Source organism: Phyllopteryx taeniolatus, chromosome 10 (genome assembly GCF_024500385.1).
Source record: "Phyllopteryx taeniolatus isolate TA_2022b chromosome 10, UOR_Ptae_1.2, whole genome shotgun sequence".
In the NCBI taxonomy this organism is placed as follows: domain Eukaryota; kingdom Metazoa; phylum Chordata; class Actinopteri; order Syngnathiformes; family Syngnathidae; genus Phyllopteryx; species Phyllopteryx taeniolatus.
Window position 1 is genome coordinate 6,904,335 of NC_084511.1, and position 21,899 is coordinate 6,926,233.

General features: G+C 43.5%; 1 protein-coding gene across 1 annotated transcript in view; it reads right to left on the reverse strand.

The window, feature by feature from the left end:
• The window catches only part of pcdh11 (protocadherin 11), a 220,553-nt gene that overhangs the window by 81,544 nt on the left and 117,110 nt on the right, over positions 1 to 21,899 (reverse strand). Inside the window, exon 6 of the mRNA XM_061787939.1 lies at positions 956 to 1,154. Coding sequence (XP_061643923.1) covers positions 956 to 1,154 — 199 coding nt within the window. The remainder of the gene's footprint in view (positions 1 to 955; positions 1,155 to 21,899) is intronic.

Here is a 21,899-nt window from a genome sequence, read left to right on the forward strand (position 1 = left end):
TGAAAAGCAATTTAATCCTACCCGTCCTGTAGATTTGAGCTATATTTAAAATAAGAATGAAGACACACACACACACACACGCTCACACACTCACGCTCATAGTCTGACAACTAAGTCTGGAAAAGATGCCTCGCATGTTACACATGGACGATGACGGGAGTGACTCGACCCACTGTGCAACAGAATATAAAGCAAGGATGCCAGCAGAAATAAGAACATCCACTGACCAAAATAAATGTGTTGGTACATTATATGGCAATGTCACATTGAAAAGGGAGTCAAAAACCTGTCCATGTTGTGGTGTATTTACTGTATGTTGATTCTTTACTTTTATCAATACTAACTGTGGAGAGAAAGAGTGGGTGTCTGCTTTATCCTCTTTTCCTGTCAGCCAATTAATTCTGCTTTTTTTTTTTTTTTTAATGTTGTGTATGTTTGTGACTTCAATGGCCTGTTTTATGGAGAACATCAGTGGGCAACCCACTAAACAGTGACAGCTGTTCTGTGAATTATTTGATTCATCTAGGAAGGCCACAGAAATCTAACGACACAGGCATAACTCCCCTCAAAATTGGACAGTTTAGTCCTGCCTACTGGTATTTCCTATGCTCAGACAAACAACTTTAAAGTGATCATAGTAGTGAAATAAAATGATCAGGAAATATTTATTTTAACACACAATGATGGAATAATAAAATACTATACATTTTAGTTAGAAATGCTCACTTCTAGGATGAGCTGGTGAAAATAAATCATTTTTTCCTTATTTAAATTTTATAATGAAAAGACAAATATATCATCCTTAATTGCAAGGCAAATATAAAGGCCATTCAGACCTAAATCATCAACAGCCATTTAAATTGAACAGTGGCAGTAACACACTGTCTTTTGTCTAATGATAAAAGCTACCTTGCCAAAACATGTCAAAATCTGAATAAGAAAATTAAGTACGGACTTGATTCGGGGTCTGAGTTTCCATCTCCCTCCGTGCGACTGTTCGGTGATGTTTGCTCGTAGTACTCCTCATGGGGGAAGGTGAGCGGAAGAGCCTGGGAGGTACTGGCTGTGCTACTTGGTTCTGGATCACCCAGCCCATTGTCACTGCAGCTTTCCTGGGAACCATCTGGAAGATGGAACGTCACTCGGCGCTGAGTCTGGGAACACGGTGGAAAACAGAAAGTGGTCAATAAAAACTCTGGAAAAACGACTTTATTCTGTAAAATCGTTTATAGAAGAGTCGTCAACAATAAATAGTCATGTGTGTTTTCTTGGTCTCAAATTGTGCCTGCACTTTTTTATTTTATGAAATTCTTCCACTCATGTAAATTAATAAAATTCAGCGAGACAAAATGAGACACCATTAGTCCGTGAGGTTGTCAAGGTTCAAATCTCATCATGGAAGAAAAGAAACGTGTATTTTTCTGTATTTATTTGACTCAAGCACCCTGAAACCGCCTTTGTGTTTTTCTGTATTCAGGATTGACAATTATACACATTATTATTATTCTTATCATTAATTAATTATTATTATTATTATTATATACAGTACATAGTTTATATATATATATAGCAGATATCGCATAAAATGGACTGACTCTGTCCAAAAATAGTTTCCATTTGTCACTTAAACTGCCGTTGACAAAGTCTGTTAGTTCCAGAATTGGATGATGTTGTTTACTGGCTCGATGGCACAATACAGGCAGAGAATGGGACTGACTTATTTCGCAAGCACAGATATACAATATGACTAGATCCAACAAAGTGAAATGCCTTTCGTGTCTATGTGGCAGCCATGTTGAATGTGGCACATTTCCAGGCCATGGGGATGATGGTTCGATCTGTTGTCTATTGTGTGTAAAAATGTGAAATGACACAGGGAAAAAGTATTGAATACATGAATAAAGGGAGGTGCAAAAAGGCATGGAAAGCCAAGACAACACCTAAACTCTATCAATAATCAAACAGCAATCCAGCCCCTTGTCAGTGCAAATAAGCTGGCTCAGTCCTAATAGATGGTCGACAAAAAAGTCTCATTGTTTATGTGTGAGTCAAGACACATTTCATGATGGGTAAAAGCAGAGAGCTGTCTCAAGACCATCGCAAACTATCCATCGATCCATCCATTTTCTGAGCCGCTTCTCCTCACTAGGGTCGCGGGCGTGCTGGAGCCTATCCCAGTTGTCATCGGGCAGGAGGCGGGGTACACCCTGAACTGGTTGCCAGCCAATTGCAGGGCACATACAAACAAACAACCATGCGCAGTCACATTCACACCTACAGGCAATTTAGAGTCTCCAATTAATGCATGTTTTTGGGATGTGGGAGGAAACCGGAGTGCCCGGAGAAAACACACGCAGGCACGGGGAGAACATGCAAACTCCACACAGGCGGGGGCGGGGATTGAACCCGGGTCCTCAGAACTGTGAGGCTGACGCTCTAACCAGTCGCCCACCGTGCCGCCCATCACAAACTAATTGTTGGAAAACATAACGATGACATTGGTTACAGAGGCATATCTAAGCTTCTGAGCGTTCCAGTGAGCAGGGTTGGGGCCATAATACATAAGTGTAAAGCCAATCATACCACCATAAATTTGCCTCGATCAGGTGCTCCTCGCAAGATTTCTGGCAGAGGAGTGCAAAGAATAATCAGAAGAGTTGTCCAAGAGCCAAGGACCACCTGTCGAGAGCTTCAAAAACACCTGGAATTCACAGGTACTGTTGTCACAAGTAAAACATTCAGTAATGTACTCTGCCGCCATGGCCAGTATGCACGCTCACCACGCAAGGCCCCACTGCTGAAAAAAAAAGCGTTTTCAAACCTCGTTTAAAGTTTGCTGAACAACATTTGACCAAGACAGTTAAATACTGGGAGAATATAGTCTGGTCGGATGAGAGCAAAATGTAACTATTTGGATGCCATAATGCACACTACGGTTGGAGGAAAAATGGCGCTGCACATCACCCTACAAAGACCATATCAACAGTGTGGTTCGGAGGTGGGAACATGATGGTGTGGGGCTGCCTTTCAGCAAATGGTACTGGTAAACCTCACACTAAGGAAGGATGGATGAATGGGCAAATGTACCGAGATATTCTTGACAAAAATCTTCTGCTATCTACGAGGATGATGGAAATGAAACGAGGGTGGACATTTCATCAGGATAATATCCAAAACATACTGCCAAGGAAACTCTCAATTGGTTTCAGAGAAAAAAAAATAAAGCTGGTAGAATGGCCCAGCCAATAACCTGACTTGAATCCAATCGAAAATCTATGGAAAGAATTGAAACTCAAGGTCCATAAAAGAAGCCCACGGAACCTTCAAGATTTGAAGACTGCTTGTTTGGAGGAATGGGCAAAACTCGCACCTGAGCAATGCATAGGGCTATTTTCTCCAAACAGGAGGCGTCTTGAAGCTGTCATTGCAAGCAGTCTTTTGTACAAAGTATTAAATAAATATCATTTGGCACATTCAATACGTTTTCCCTGTGTCATTTCAGTGAATGTATGATCTTATTTGTTCTACTTTCTTTGTATGTATGGATTACTTGAGTTGTCCCCAACATCTGGTGAAATCTTCATGTCAATAACACCTGAGCAAATATATTTAATGAGAAAAATGGTGACGTGTTAAATACTTATTTCAGCCACTGTACTTGGATAGATGATACATGATACATCTCGGCTCCAATGATACAAATATGAGGTCATCAGGGATTACAAAAATGAACATAGCCATGATTTGTAATCTCGCCAGAAAGATGTGTCAGCATTGCATAATTGTCTTTGGCCCCTTGCCTGCAAGAGGCAATGATGAGAGTTTTAGCAGATTATTCTCCCTTAACCGGTGGCTGGCTAGCTTCTGTCGCGAACAGAGACTGCAGTTAGTAGATAAATGGCTTTCGTTCTCCAGGACTCCCGGTTTGATGAGGGTGGACGTCTTTCCTTCTCATGGGGTAGGCGCCATCACTCTTTGTAGAAATATAGATTACTGTTTGAGCTTTCTATGACCCCACCCACTAGAACAAGCCAGGACACAGGTGACGAGCAAACCTGTTAGAACAGGTGTGGAGTCTGTAAGTTTAAGGCTAACTAGAGCTTTGCTAGACTCTACAAAACACACATAGTCCTATATGTAGAATAGAACGACTACTAACTAACTACACTTTCTGATCCCCGACCCACTAATGCATTGGAGATTGTTATGCTTTCTATTGAGGTAGTACTGTGTTTAAGCACTCTTCCCCAGTTTGTTCTACCGATCACATGTCAAGAAATAACTACAAGATTCCTACAGTATTAATCTCTCACTGCCCCCACAGCAGCTCGAAATATAATACGGGCTATCTTATTAATATTACTGCTATGAATACTCTGGGGGCAAATAGCGCCGATCAGCCCACTTTAATGAAAATCGGTCTGATGAATATTAGATCACTTTCCTCAAAAGCATTGCTAGTCAATGACCTTAAGAAAGACCATAATCTTAATATGACTGGCCTTTGTGTGACTTGATTAAAACCAAATACATTTTTACCACTTAATGAGGCATCTCCCCCAGACTTTGTGAGTTCACATGTTGCACGTCCTATTAAGAAGGCAGGGGACGACCCTCACTCTGAATCCATTCTCAACCTTAGCACTAGCCCAAACATCAACTTTAAAATATTCGACGTTCTCTTTATGCGATCTACAACACCGTTGTCATTCTACCTTGCAGTGATCTAGCCCCCTCATTAGGAAGGAGATTAAGGACACTGTGCCCCAGCCCGGTTGAATTCTGAGACTAATATGGGCACCATTGCAAGATACCCATCTGGCTACCCTCTCTCATTTTTAGAAAGTATCTCGTGACATACCAACAAAACTCGTTAGTGCGGCAAAACAGACAATGTGCTTGCTCGACCCTCCTCCTGGGAAACTCATTAAAGAGCTGTTCTTAATCTTAGGACCTTCAATTTTAAATATTATAAATGTATCACTCTCCTCCGTCGCTGTACCTACAGCTTTCAAGACAGCCGTTATTCAACCCTTACTCAAAAGACCCAACCTCGAACCTGAGAGTTTTGGAATTTATAGGACGGTGTCAACTCTCCCATTTATTTAAAAAAATTCTTGAAAAAATTGTAATACAACAGCTTAATGATCACATGGCTTCTAGCAACCTATTTGAACTTCTTCAGTCCGGATTCAGGGCAGACGACTCCACCGAAACACCCCTTGCAAAAGTGACAAATGATCCTTGACTACAATACTATTATTACCCAACCTCAGCGCTGCCTTTACTACCATTGATCACAATATAGTACTTGATCGACTTCGAAACTGGTATCGGTATTATAGGCCCAGCACTGACTTGGTTTAGATCTTATCTCTCGGGTAGGACGCACCCTGCAATTCATGGTAATTTGACTTCTGAGTATTATAATGTCACTTGTGCAGTCCTGCGGGCATCGGTACTCAGCCCTCTTTTTTCAGTATTTATATACTGCCACTTGTCGCAACTATAAGATGAGCTTTCAATGTTATGCCGACGATACTCAGCTATACATGCCATTAAAACTAACTAGCCCACGCGATTGCTCTAATCTGGAGTCGTGTTTCACTGAGTTTAAACAGTGGATGCCCTGTAACATTTTGCTCCTTCAACCTGAGAAAACTGAGCTGTTGATTATTGGTTATATATTAGTTATATTATTGGCTGAGTTTTGACAAAAGCACATGTAGTGTATATTGGTTTTGGATAAAAACTAAAAAAAATAATTTTGGAAAAGAATACACCAGAAGCGAATGCCTGCATTTACTTCCAGTTTAATTGACTTACGTCAGAAAGTTACAATCAAAGTATCTTTGACTAAAAAGGGGCACCACGTCGCCTTTTATATTCATAAACCTCAGGAAAAGTGACGAAAACCTCTAATCAATCTCTCTATTCTGGAAGGTTTGCTACATTGACAAAATAAAAGTTCTAGATTACAGCTGTGTGTACAACTTGTGTGTATATATATATATATATATATATATATATATATATATATATATATATATATATATATATATATATATATATATATATATATATATATATATGTATATATATATATGGCACGGTGAATGACTGGTTAGAGCGTCTGCCTCACAGTTCTGAGGACTGGGGTTAATATTGGTTTTGGATAAAAACTAAAAAAAATAATTTTGGAAAAGAATACACCAGAAGCGAATGCCTGCATTTACTTCCAGTTTAATTGACTTACGTCAGAAAGTTACAATCAAAGTATCTTTGACTAAAAAGGGGCACCACGTCGCTTTTTATATTCATAAACCTCAGGAAAAGTGACGAAAACCTCTAATCAATCTCTCTATTCTGGAAGGTTTGCTACATTGACAAAATAAAAGTTCTAGATTACAGCTGTGTGTACAACTTGTGTATATATATATATATATATATATGGCGCCTACCAGTGTGGTCGCCTCGGTAACGCGCTCTCTAGTATTGTCTTTGTTTTTGTGTTTTTCGTCCGTCTTTGGAGACCTTACACGACTCACTTACACAAGGGGAGACCTGCTAACCATCAAGGAGTCTACTCCAGACTTTCTGTCACCAACTTTCGAATATCCGCTCAGTTTTTTCCCAGAGTTACTCACCGGAGCGGCGTCCGCGGTTTTCGGCGCATGGAGACGGAAGCGGCGCCACAGAGGGAAGCGAGCCGGCATTCAGGTGAAACTCCGCAAGAGAGGACACAGATTGGCGTTCCCGTCGATCCACCTCGCGAACGTACGCTCCCTACCCAACAAAATGGACGAGCTTCATCTTCTGTTAAAGACAAGTAAAGACTTCGGACGTTCCGCGGCCATGTGCTTCACGGAGACCTGGCTCTGCGACGCTGTACCTGATGCCGGCATTATGCTTCCCGGTTTCCACATCCATCGCGCGGACCGCGACATGGAATCATCGGGGAAAACAAAGGGCGGCGGGATATGCCTCTATATCAACGAAAAATGGTGTACGGACGTCACGGTGATCAGCACACACTGCAGCCCGCATTTGGAGTCGCTATTCGTAAATTGTAAACCATTCTACTCGCCACGTGAGTTCGCATCATTCATTCTCGCTGCCGTCTATATTCCGCCTCAAGCTAACACGAACGCCGCATTGCTAACGCTCGCCGATCAAGTCAACGAAATTGAAAAAAAACACCCCGACTCACCCCTCATTATTCTCGGGGACTTTAACAAAGCTAAACTCAACCACGAACTCCCTAAATACAAGCAGCACATCGACTGTCCTACCAGGGAAAATAATACTTTAGACCACTGCTACACCACGGTAAAAAACGCATACCGTGCTATACCTCGTGCAGCCTTGGGCTCGTCTGATCACTGCTTAATTCACTTAATACCGACGTACAGGCAAGAACTTAAATGTGCGAAGCCTACAGTGAAAACAGTCAAAAAGTGGACAAATGAAGCCAAGATGGAACTTCAAAGCTGCTTAGACTGCACAGACTGGAGTGTCTTTGAAAATTCAGCTGGCAGCCTGGATGAATATACGGACACTGTCACATCCTATATCAGTTTCTGTGAAGAGGTCTGTGTTCCAACAAAATCATTTCGCACATTCAACAACAATAAGCCGTGGTTCACTGCTAAACTTAAGCAGCTTCGCCAAGCTAAGGAGGACGCATATCAGAGCGGGGACAGGGCCCTGTATAATCGAGCTAGAAACCAGCTGACCAAAGAAATTAACATTGCAAAGAGGATCTATACAGCAAAGTTGGAAAAACAGTTTAGCGCAAACGACTCTAAATCAGTCTGGCATGCATTCCAGTCGCTGACTAATTACAAGCGACGATCCCCCCAAGCTGAGAACAATAGCACACTAGCCAACGACTTGAATACCTTCTACTGCAGATTTGAAAAGGACAGTTTCACACCACACACCAACCCGGCCCCACCCGCGACCACAATCACACCTCTGACCTCTGCGTTAACCATCCATGAACAGGATGTGAGACGCATCTTCAAACAACAAAAGATTAACAAAGCGGCAGGCCCGGACCACGTGTCTCCATCCTGCCTCAAAGTCTGCGCGGACCAGCTCGCGCCAGTCTTCACTCAGATCTTCAACAGATCACTGGAAATGTGCGAAGTTCCATCCTGCTTCAAACGCTCCACCATCATCCCAGTCCCCAAGAAACCTGCAATCTCGGGTCTGAATGACTACAGGCCTGTCGCTTTGACATCTGTGGTCATGAAGTCCTTTGAACGTCTTGTGCTGGACCACCTCAAGAGTGTCACAGGTCCCCTGCTGGACCCCCTGCAGTTTGCCTACCAAGCGAACAGATCTGCGGATGATGCAGTCAACATGGGACTGCACTTCATCCTAGAACACCTCGACAGTGCAGGGACCTACGCGAGGATCCTGTTCGTGGACTTCAGCTCAGCGTTCAACACCATCATCCCTGAACTCCTTTCATCCAAGCTTCTCCAGCTCAGCGTCTCACCTGCCATCTGCCAGTGGATCTACAGCTTTCTGACGGGCAGGACACAGCAGGTCAGGCTGGGGGAGGCCACCTCATCCACACGCAGCATCAGCACTGGGGCGCCCCAAGGTTGTGTCCTCTCTCCGCTGCTCTTCTCTCTCTACACGAACGACTGCACCTCAGCGAACCCGACTGTCAAACTCCTGAAGTTTGCAGATGACACCACTGTCATCGGCCTCATCAAGGACGGTGACGAGTCTGCATATCGACAGGAAGCGGAGCGGCTGGAGCTGTGGTGCGGCCGACACAACCTGGAGCTGAACACGCTCAAGACTGTAGAGATGATCGTGGACTTCAGGAGGCATCCTTCGCCACAGCTGCCCCTCACGCTGTCCAGCTGCCTTGTGTCAACCGTCGAGACCTTCAAGTTCCTGGGAATTACAATCTCCCAGGACCTGAAGTGGGCGACCAACATCAACTCCGTCCTCAAAAAGGCCCAGCAGAGGATGTACTTCCTGCGGCTTCTGAGAAAGCATGGCCTGCCACCGGAGCTGCTGAGACAGTTCTACACAGCGGTCATCGAATCAGTCCTGTGTTCTTCCATCACAGTCTGGTTTGGTGCTGCTACAAAAAAGGACAAACTCCGACTGCAACGGACAATCAAAACTGCTGAAAGGATTGTCGGTACCCCCCTACCCACCCTTGAGGACTTGCACGCTGCCAGAACTAAGACAAGGGCGTGCAAAATCCTCTCGGACCCTCCCCACCCCGGTCACCAGCTCTTCCAGCTCCTTCCCTCAGGTAGGCGCTACCGATCAATGCAAACTAGAACTAGTAGACATTCCAACAGCTTCTTCCCTCTTGCAATCAACTTCTTGAACAGCTAACTTACAATTCCATTACAACAAGCTGGCAATTTTTTGACTTGAGTTCGTTGTCACATTTCTGTATTCTGTATTATGTATTACTCGTGCACTCACTGTAGTTGTCTCGCCGTGCTGCACTATTTGCATATAGTGGCCACTCATGCCAGAGTAGTATCTGCTTCATTTGCACACTGATTGAGGAGTATCTGTAACATTTGCACAACCATTGTCCCAGATTATCGCAGTACTCGTCACTTTAAACCGCATACACTCCTTGAAGTCTCAGTGCCCTTTGCACAATGGTCATTGCACCGGACTATTGCGTCATTAGCCATTCGAACTGAGGACTCTGCATCTTTTTGCACAATTGTTGTTTGTTGTTGTTTTTTGTCAATGTCTTTATGTCTCCAAAGTGTTCTGTAAATTGACTGTCTGTTGTACTAGAGCGGCTCCAACTACCGGAGACAAATTCCTTGTGTGTTTTGGACATACTTGGCAAATAAAGATGATTCTGATTCTGATTCTGATTCTGATTCTGATATATATATATATATATATATATATATATATATATATATATATATATATATATATATGTATATATATATATGGCACGGTGAATGACTGGTTAGAGCGTCTGCCTCACAGTTCTGAGGACTGGGGTTAAATCCCCGGCCCCGCCTGTGTGGAGTTCGCATGTTCTCCCCGTGCCTGCGTGGGTGTACCCCGCCTCCTGCCCGATGATAGCTGGGATAGGCTACAGCACGCCAGCGACCCTAATGAGGAGAAGCGGCTCAGAGGATGGATGGATATATATATATATATATATATATATATATATATATATATATATATACACACACACACACACACACACACAGACACACACACACACAAATTCCAGTTTACAGTGATGCCGGTAGATTACAGTTACTTCATCAAACCAATAATAGCCACCTTTGAGACAACAATGTCTCTTAACAAATACTAATTTGTTGCTGGTGACTTGAAAAAAAACCAGCAGCTCATCTGTCCAAAAGCAGTTTATAGAATACGCAGACAGGTGTCATGATCTGTGCCCTGCAGTTCCTCCTTTGGAGCTTGGGTGGCACTTTGCGCCTCACTTTTCTATGTCCCCCAGCAATCTGCATCACCTTGGCTGTGCACCTGTCTTCAATCATCACTGCCTGCATATAAGCCTGTCAATTCCCGCCTGAGTATTGACACTTGATTGTGGTACACCGGCCAGCTCTCATACCTCCGGGTTTTTTGTTGTATACAAGTAACTATCCGACGACCCGCATCTGTACTCACCTGAATGTCTTCTTCTTCATCTCAAGTGCTCCTTTTTTTAAGGGGTTGTCGGAACAGCTCAAGGACGAGCTTGTGGCTAGGGCCGAACTCACCTCACTTGAGAACTTAATTTCGTTAGCAATCAAACTTGACAACCGCTTCCGAGAGAGAGCTTGTGAGCGAGGAACAAAAACGCACAGTTTTGCTCCCCCCACGGGTACAGCGCCTCCAACCACTCCGCTGCACACTGAAGCCCTTGCGCCTCCTCTTTACTCCCCACTGGACGGGAGGAGCCTATGCAACTAGACAAGACCCGTTTAGACCCCCTGGAACGTCAGCGCCGCTTCACTTAGCAATTATGTATTTATTGCGGACAGCCAGGTCACTTCATAACCAATAGCTCCATAAGACCAAATGGCCAGGCTCACCACGCCCGAGAGCGCCGTGGTGAGCCAAACCAACATCTACCCAAGCTCTCCCTCCCGTATGACTATTCCCGCGTGTATTCTTGGTCCTGTTGGCAACACACCGGTCACAGCCCTCATTGACTCGGGTGCAGATGAGAATCTTATCCATGAGGCCTTGGTGTGTCAGCTCCATCTTCCCCTCGAGCCCCTCCTGTTCCCTAAGAAGGTTACGACCCTGGACAGGCAACTCATCTCCCCTGTCACCCACCAAACCTCATCATTCAACCTGATACCACTCTCTGCATTGACTTCCAAGGCCTCAACGACATCACTGTAAAAAACAAAGCTCCACTGCCCCTTATTGACCCCTCATTTGAACCCCTCTGCAACGCCCAGATATTTACCAAATTGGATCTACGGAATGCATATAACCTCATCCGCATTAGAGAGGGGAATGAATGGAAAACTGCTTTCAATACCCCCCTTGGACACTTCGAATACCTAGTCATGCCGTTTGGATTAACCAACGACCCCGCCGTTTTCCAAACCTTCATCAATGACCTCCTCCGTGATATGCTGAACCGGTATGCTGTCTATTTAGATGACATACTCATCTTCTCTTGCTCTCCCGAAGAACATCGCCACCATGTACGCCAAGTCCTCCAACGCCTCCTTGAGAACCGCCTTTTCGTGATACCTGAAAAATGCAAATTCCACCTCTTCTCCGTTCACTTCTTGGGATACATCATCGCCAAAGGACAGTTACAATCAGACCCAGCAAAGATCCAAGCAGTTGTCAACTGGCCCATTCCCTCCACCCGCAAGGAGCTTCAACGTTTCCTAGGTTTCGCCAATTTCTATTGTTGATTCATCCGTGACTTCAGCAAGGTTGCCGTACTTCTCACCAGTCTCACCTCTACCAACTCCCCTTTCCATTGGACCTCTGCCTGCTCGTCTGTGCCCGAGGTGAAATCTCTCACCAAACCCCAGCTGTTCTGCTGCGCCCTTTACCCATTCTGAGCCGCCTTTTGTCCCACATTTCCCTGGACTTCGTTAACCCCCCTTTTAAGGTAACGCCATCATCCTTACCATCATTGATAATTTTTCCAAGTGTTTCCATTATGTACCCCTTCCCAAGTTGCCATCTGCTCTTGAGACCGCTAACCTTCTTGTCCTCCACGTGTTCAGACTTCATGGTATCCCTATTGACATAGTCAGACCAGTTCTGCAAAGCGGTGGCGCATCAGCCAGTTTGTTGTCTGGCTACCACCCCCAATCCAATGGCCAAACGGAGCGCGCAAATCAAAACCTGGAATCCACTCTTCACTGCGTCGCTGCTTGCCATCCTGCCTCCTGGTGCACCTTCTTCCCGTGGGTGGAATATGCCCACAACTCCCTCACCAGCTCCGGCACAGGTATGTCTCCCTTTATGGCATGTTACGGTTTCCAACCTCCTTTGTTTAAGGACCAGGAGCATACGGTGGCGGTTCCCGCGGTGAGGGAGCATCTTTGACTGGTCCAATCAGTGTGGAAGGACGTCATGGCTGCTCTAACTTGGTCAACGGAGAAAAATAAGAGGCTGGCGGATCTTCTTCGTTCTCCCACGCCAGAATACAAGATGGGTCAGATGGTTTGGCTCTCCTCCCGTGACCTCCCACTCCAAACAGAATCCTGTAAGCTTACTCCCCGCTACATTGGTCCCTTTCCTATCACTAAACTCATCAATGCCACCTTTGTTCAATTAAAGCTCCCCCAATCCCTCAAGATCCACCCAACATTCCACGTGTCTCTGCTTAAGCCTGTCTCCAACAGTACCCTTAGCCCTCCGGCCGTACCCCCTCCACCCCCCTGTGTCATCGATAACTACTTAATCACTGCCTTTACGGTGTCGCGCATCCTCGATGTGCGGCCCCGGGGCAGGGGATTTCAGTTCCTGGTGGACTGCGAGGGGTATAGTCCCAAGGAACGCTCCTGGATTTCATGCAAGATGATTTTGGACGACTCTCTTATTCGGGACTTCAATGCCGCTCACCCTGAGAAGCCTGGTGGGACGCCTGGAGGCATCCGTTGAGGGGGGTGTACTGTCATGATCTGTGCCCTGCAGTTCCTCCTTTGGAGCTTGGTTGGCACTTTGCGCCTTGCCTCTCTCTCTCTCTCTCTGTCTCTCTCTCTCTCTCTCTCTCTCTCTCTCTCTCTCTCTTTCTCTCTCTCTCTCTCTCTCTCCTTCCGTGCCCCCAGCCTGGCCGTCCCCTCAAGCCACGCCGCCACGCTACCCCACATTCTCACGTTCCCGCTTCCTGCTCAGTCCTTGTCCCGACGGTCCACCATCTTGCCTTGGATATTCTTACCCTGAGCCAATCCCTAATAAATCATTTTCATCTACTCCCTCCGCCTCCGTCTGTTCTTGGGTCCAATCCAATCCAATACGATTCTGAATCATGACAACTGGCTTTTTACTAATGTGTAGAGGAAAATGACTGGGACATCATTGTTTATCATACAATCGAAAATTCAAAGAAATGCACGGCTTCACTGTCGCCACAATATTATTGTTATTTTACCCAGTAAAAGGTGTATTTGATTGTGGTTCCTTTTTTCCCCACACATTAAGAATAAAGTTTTACTCACATGTTAAGCGCACAAAGCATCCATCCATCCATCCATTTTCTACACCGCTTATCCTCACTACGGTTGCGGGTATACTGGAGCCTATCCAGGCTAACTGCGGGCAGGGGGAGGGGCATACCCTGAACTGGTTGCCATCCAATCGCAAAGCACACATAAACCAACAACAATTTTCACTCACATTCATACCTACGGACAATTGAAAGTCTTCAGTTAACCTACCATGCATGTTTTTGGGATGTGGGAGGAAACTGGAGTACCCAGAGAAAACCCACGCAGGCATGGGGAGAACATGCAAAGTCCACACAGGCGAGGCCAGATTTTAACCCAGGTCCTCAGAACTGTGAAACGGATGTGCTAACCAGTCGAGCACTGTGCCGCGCACTGTGCATGGTGGATTAATTATTCATACCGAAGTCCGTTCTCAGAAATCGTCATGGAGGTAAGGACTGACTCACTGAAGGACTTATAATACTTATTTAAAATAAAATTTACAATGAAAAGTGAGAGCTTTCAACTTCGTCTGGTGTCCGGACTGCTCCTGAGCTGATTTACCATGCTGCACCGCTGACGTTCACATAAGTAAGTGCTTCTTCCCCCCATCAATCACCCACAGCTTTGCTACTTAAACAGCTGGTTAAACTTGTCACCGGGAACAAAAACGTTTTCTCGCTCTTTGCATCAAAATTACGATGGTGGGAGCAAAGTGTGTGTGTGTGTGTGTGTGTGTGTGTGTGCGTGTGTGTGCGTGCATGCCATCTTGGACCCCCGCACAATCGGAAACCACAGAACTCAAACAATATGCAGGGTCTATCTGTCTGTCTATCTGTCTATATATCTATCCTGTGCTTGTTTCCATTGTCAGGTACTTACTATATTTGGCATGTCATGTCTGCACTCAGTAGCTCATTTAACGTGGCTTCAGCTACACTAATATTTCAGTTGTTGATGATGTCATTCTGTAACCTGTTTGGCATAGATTACCAAGTAATGGGCACGGTTAGGCTCAATGCTCTTTTTGTACTGTGGATGAGTGATATTCCTGCCACTTGGCAGCTTAAAGTAAATGAAAAAGTTACTTGTAATCTAACTTAGTCGCTTTTGAAATCAAGTAATCATTAAAGTAACTTACTTTTTCAAGGTAACTGTGGCATGAGTGTGAGCACACAATTTCTGACAGCGTGAGAATGGGCAGTAGGAAGAACCACAACAAGTCTCAGTTTTGATGGAATGAGGTAAAGGCAATGAAGGTAAGGCAATTTTGACAAGAAAAAACCTTGCTTTACGGTAACAAGTGTTGTTACATTCCATTATAATACAGAACAGGCTCTGTTATTGTCACATGCTTCCAGCTAGGACATACTGTATGACAGGGCTGGATCCCTTTACCTGGACTTTGAAATTTGAGATTTGTAATCAGAATCAGAATCATCCTTATTTGCCAAGTGTGTCCAAAAAACACACAAGGAATTTGTCTCCGGTAGTTCGAGCCGCTCTAGTACGACAACAGAGAACACGTTTGAGACATAAAGACATTGACAAAAAACAGTCACTGAGCAATAAAGGGTTAATAGTTATCTAGTAATGCAGGAACATTTATTTATTTATTTATTTTTTGACAATTGTGCAAAAGATGCAGAGTCCTCTAGCACTTAGAGCAGTTCGAATGACTAATATTGCAATAGTCCGGTGCAATGACAATTGTGCAAAGGACACCGAGACTTCAAGGAATGTATGCAGTTTAAAGTGACGAATAGTGCGATAATCTGGGACAATGTTGATTGTGCAAATGTTGCAGATACTCCTCAATCAGTGTGCAAATGGAGCAGATGCTACTCTGGCATGAGTGGCCAGTATTGGTCAACAACAGATATGCAAATAGTGCAGCGTGGCGAGACTACTACAGTGAGTGCATGAGTAATAAAAATTGGCCCCACAGAAATGTGACAATGAACTCAAGTCAAAAAATTGCCAGGATGTTAATTATTTAGAGAACAAGTCATATTAACTGGTCACTGCAGCTGTAGTTCATCCCTATGCATTTTTGGGGTATATATTTGGTGTATGTCAAGGCAGAGACTTTTTAGCATTGGAAAGAATGCATTTTATTCAGACAAATGCATGACTACTTGAATTTTCATGAGCAGTGGCTGTTTCTGGCTTGTGCATTATGGGCAGTATTGTAATATCCTTCTTATGCGCCTGGCTTGTGTACCTTTCAACTTCAAGCATTCTCTCATCCATACTTCAGACACATCCGCCATGTGTAACCTGTACATTTGTGTGCAACCACCAAAGAGGTTTGACTCATTGAAGTCTGAGGCTGGCTGTAAATCATGGAGGATGGAGTTTTTCTGAGAACTGTGAATATCATTCAAATCCATTTGAAAAATATAGCACACTTTAAATATGAAAATACACTATGCATTGGATGTCATTGTAGGATGTGCGCAACGCTGATGCGCGCACCACTCCATCTAACATACAGTACTAAACTTTGAAGGAGAGCATGTTTTTTTTATTCTATATGACATAAAATGAATAAAAGTAAATTAATCCAAATTCTATGCTTATAACTGAAGGCAAGTTTGAAGGTCCACTAATAAGAAAAAAGGCTTGATAAGCAATGATATGGAGGGGTGGGGCAGAGCAGGGGCTCACACAAAGTACAAGTTAAGCTAGGACAGCTACTGTTCATGAGAATTCCACAATATCATGTTCTGACTTTTATTTTAAGCCAAGACAGAGGAGAGGCTTCATTTCACGGCAGCTTAAAACATGTTAGTGTTTTCTCAAGAAAACAAATCCTTTACAACCAATGATAGCATAAAGGCACAGCAGGTAATCTCAATTCCTGGTTTGATTTTTTTTACTTTCTGTGCTCTGTATTTTTTACTTAGTTTAACAGAAAAAAAAGAGAGACAGAGAGAGCAAGAGTGATTCCATCTGACATTGAGGTAACACTTGTGGAATCGAGCATTGTCACGGTCATTATGCTGTGGCATGAATTCCTGTCTTCGCACAATTCCCTGCGTAACATCATAATGCATCATGCCACTGTGGTGCAGGGACGTAAAGAACACATAAAATTTTATTACACCCTTGGCTTTAGTTATTGAGGTGAATTTTAGTCATCCTATTATTCAACCTGGTAACTTTTTTTGTCAATGGCTATATTGATTTTCTTTATTGCTACAGCAACAAAATTATATTGGAAGTGCTGAATTAAAAACATAATTACTACACGTTCCTTCCATCTTCCAGCTCCTGCTCGGGGTATCTATGGGCAAACATATCTTTCCTCAACCAATATGGTGCACATGTAACCAAGCTATTGTTCAACCAAGCTATTGTTCTTCGATAGGACTGAATGAGAGAGGAGAGGGATGGATTAAAGAAGGAAGTGCCATGGGTAAAGGATAACATGCCAAAAGTGAAGCACACAAGAAGTGCATTTCAAAAATACTAGCGGGGATTTCAAAACCTTAAACACAAACAAGTGGGTTTCAATTGTGTTTCATCCGAACATTAATTTAATTATTCTATTGATACATAAAAATTCTGTGGTCACGACTTGCAGGGTATAAAGCAGAACAAGATGCCTGCAATAAAAGATGAAACATTAAACTGCGATACTACAGTATACACTGTAGCACGGGCATCGGGCTGAATCCTTGTATCTACAAAACCGTCACTTTTCAGGAAACCAAAAAAAACACATTTGTTGAGAGATTAACATTGCATTGTAAAAGAGAGGAAGCCATTTTCAACATTTACCATTGGTCAATAATTGGTAAAACTGACAGACTCATGTGGGGACTGACATAAAGTAATGTATTGATTTGTGAAAAAAATACGATGACCAAATTTGGGCATAGTAGGTTTCGGCCCAATGGCAGTGCTATACAGTACATTGGATCAAAACACAGCCATGACAACAGTAACATAAATGTAGTTCAAGAGTGAACAAGTAAAAATTCCACCTGTGGGAAAAGGATCCCAGCCCCAATGCCCCATGACCACACTAGGCAGTTTTGTCCAAGGTGCATTGTGAACGGCTCCTGTGTTACAGTCTCAATAAGCATTTATTCATACACTATATTTATTTACAAAGAAAATAGAACAACCCCTCTATACATAGAACAACATTCTCTTGTTCGTGCGCAAGTCCATTTTTTACGTGCCTAGACTTGCACACTTTTCATCTCTGAATATTCTTTTGTCCAGACTCCTGACACACCGGCCGCACGTCAGCTGAGAATGAATGAAGAATGAATGAGGAAACACCAAAGAGGAGCCATTCATTGACACCTGAGGCTGTGTGGAAATCCTTGAAAGTGTACTTTTCCTCAGACTTGTCAATGTCATAAAAAAGATAAAAGCACGCTTTAAATTTAAAAATATTTTATGTAGCTGATGCACACTTACACTTCAACAGAGAGCATGTTTTTTTTTATTCTGTATGAAATAAATCCATTAAAATGTATTTAATCCGAATGCGGGTGTTCATGACCGAATGAAGATCAGCGCTCCCAACATTTTTTTACACGATGGACCAGATTCATGTCCACATAAACAGATAAAAACAAACTTAATAAATGTATTTAAATCAATTTAATTAAATATATAACTCAACATTACACAATTATGATGGATGTAACTGTTAGTGGGAGCCCTGCACATATTTCTCCACCAATGCATATCATAACTAAAACGTTGTAATTGCCAACTCAGTGCCTCTTTGATCAAATCAGTATATATATTTTTTAGGCCCTCTTTGCGGCCACACACAGTGGTTGGGGTGGCCTGCTCAGGATTATTGAAGTTATAAGCACTGGTCATGGGGTGATCAGTCTGGCTGGCGAGCTGAGCCTACATGCCAATATAGATGTATGCAAACGTTGGCTTACAGCAAAGAAAAACTTTGTGACAGTGGCAGTTTAATTATTTGTGATAGCTTTCTGTAAGCTACTTTTACAATATTATTATGATGCGTATTGTAACCGCATCCAAACCTGAAGTGCAATATGATGTTTCATCTTCCCCGTGTGTTTGACTTACTACAGCCTCTGAAGCACATAAGAGGAAAAGTCAATGGGAGAATCTGCGCAGGCAGAAAAGTGTGCAACTGCGAGCCTTTTCACATTGAGTGTAGCTATACCTAATGTGACTGTATAGTGCTATAATATTAGTAGTCTGGCTTGGCAGAGTTATACATTTACAGATTTATTGTTTTTGTTTGTCTTTAAAAGATGACAAAAAATTTGCGTTGCAGTGATTTGTGATGAAAATGAAGAATGGCTGCCAACATGTGGGATTCCCTCAAACATTATTCTCTCTCACTCGCTCTTTCAGGCTTTCAGAGTCCTATAGCTGTGCGTGCCATGCATCCCAATGCTTTCAAGGCGTATAAATATTGTGTCATTCTCAAACAGCTTTGACAGCTGTTTTTCAAATGAGTGGAGCGTGTACGCAGACACAGAGCCCAGGTTCCGTCTTAAGAAAGAGCCCACTTATGGGGGCTTGGCAGCGCTACAAAAAAAAGCATTCTTCCTCTCCACATGATTCTAATTATTGGAAACGTGTTTCAGCAATGGCATCCAGAATCTATTACAACAAACAGCTGTCCGTGACAATTAAGCTATAATCATTTTGCATAAAGGAGTGTCCTCCATTATGCACTCCTGTTTCTTCAAGCCTATTTAAGCTGGTGCCATGTGATAAAATATAATTTCATTTATGACATAATTACAATGAAATTCCATTAATGGTTCTTACAAATAAATAGTTTTGTTTTGCTCGAGAGGTGAATAACATCCATCCATCCATTTTCTGAGCCGCTTCTCCTCACTAGGGTCGCGGGCGTGCTGGACCCTATCCCAGCTATCATCAGGCAGGCGGCGGGATACACCCTGAACTGGTTGCCAGCCAATCGCAGGACACATAGGAACAAACAACCATTCGCACTCACAGTCATGCCTACGGGCAATTTAGAGTCTCCAATTCATGCATGTTTTTGGGATGTGGGAGGAAACCGGAGTGCCCGGAGAAAACCCACGCAGGCACGGGGAGAACATGCAAACTCCACACAGGCGGGGCCGGGGATTGAACCCGGGTCCTCAGAACTGTGAGGCTGACGCGCTAACCAGTCGGCCACCGTGCCGCCGGTGAATAACATGTTAATGCTAAATGACAAGCATTAAAATAAAAACATAAAAGCCATTCACAGAGAAGTCAAGGTGAGTGTTTTACTAGGCACTATCACTTATTTAAAGAAGCTGCCAAAAATCCATAAAGCAAAGACAAGCTGTGGTAAGAGATATCAAGACCAAACAAAGCCTGTTCAGCCAGATAATACAGCGCCTTGAGAAGTATGTACACAGAGATAAACTGAACAGGAGCGCATGTGTGCCAAGTTCTGCCAGCCAATCCAAAACATTCCCTCCGGTAACCACTCGGGTGAAAAGCAGATGGGGCTGGATTGGTGGGATACCAGATTAGAGGTCCGTCATACTTAGCTACAGCCCAAGTAGTATCTGCTTCCGTCTTTAGCAGGGCACAGACTCAATATTATTGCTAAATATACTTTTTAAGTTCTATACCACACTTAATCTAGTACTTCTCACTATGAGTGATAAAAGGGCATGTTTAGGTTTTATTCAGAGATGTAACAGAAAAACATCAAACGTGGGCATCTGTACGCCGACTAAGCTGATTTATCTTATGTGCAGAAAGAAACCCACAACACAACTACAGCGAGATGTTTTACAAAAGACGGGATGTCTCCTGACTCACTTGACCAATGAAAACATCTTTGCAGATTTTCTCGAAAAGCCTTTTCTTCTCGCTTTTCAAGAGGCGCGTGGTGATATGTTGCTGCGTGTGTGTGAAATTGACATTTTAGCAAGAACACACAAAGAGGAGGTGATGCTGGCGAGTAGGTCCAGACATTAGTGGGAGATGGTTTGACAAATCAGATGAATTATTCATCGATTTAGCTGAGTCATGTTTTATCATGAGCTCCTCTGAGGAACTGTAACAGCATTTTGAGTTAGATATTAATAGTAAGATATATAGAAGTCTACAGTAAATACCACTCAAATAAAAGAGTTTTATTTTTTTAATCTGAAACTCTGAATAGTGTCTTCTTCTTTTCCTATCGACTTGTCCCGTTAGGGGTCGCCACAGCGGGTCATCCTTTTCCATGTTTGCCTATGTTTTGCTTTCTCCTCTCTAACACCTTGCGTGGTTGCTCCATCCTCATCATCCTTTTTCCAATATATTCACTCTATCTCCTCTGAATGTGTCTAAACCATCCAAGTCTGGTTTCTGTAACGTTGTCTCCAAAACATCTCAACTTGGCTCTCCCCCTGGTGAGCTCATTTCTAATTCTATCCAACCTGGTCACTTCTAAAGACAATCTCAACATCTTCATCTTTGCCACCTCCAGCTCTGATTCCTGTTGTCTCTTCATTGCCAGTCTCTAAGCCATGGCCTCACCACTGTCTTATAAACTTTGTCCTTCATCCGAGCAGACAGCAGTGTCGACGTCATGGGGGGGTATCTGTGGGCAACCCCCCCAAATGAGTTACTTTGCCCCTTTGAGTGATCTGACTGCTTTTACACTGAGCATGGCTTTTGGCGCCTCAACAGGAAAATGTGAGAATTCATGCACTCTGAGAAACGTGTTTTCAGATCGCAGGCACACAAGGCTGCCTCAACTCTTCTGAAGCTAAGCTCTGTGTTCGATTTACCCAGTGGCTGCCGTGGAATACTTTTGTCACGCTTAAAGGAAAAGTATGCAAGTTTTAAAAATCCTTGCAAGATTTGAATCTAGCTTGATTTCAGCGCATTTCTTCACAAAGAAACGCACCCAGCTCACTCAACGAAAAAAAAAAAAAAACAGGAAGCCAGCGGCTCGTCGGTCCTCTCAGCAGATCGTTGGTGCAACGGTGCGTGACACCATGTCCCCACAACTGGCCCGTTTTGTACTTTTTGGGAATGTACAATCAGTTACAAATATAAGAGGTGATCCATTTACCTGACGACTTGGTGAGAATGGTGTCATGACGTCACGTACGCATTGGTTTTCCAAGCTCAGCCATGTTGAGATCTCATCTTAGACATGAATGTCTTTTGAAAGAGAGCGCTGTCCAATTCCTTCTTTTTAACTTTTTTTTTGCGAACCTGAGTTAAATAATGGCACGGTGACCGGCTGGTCAG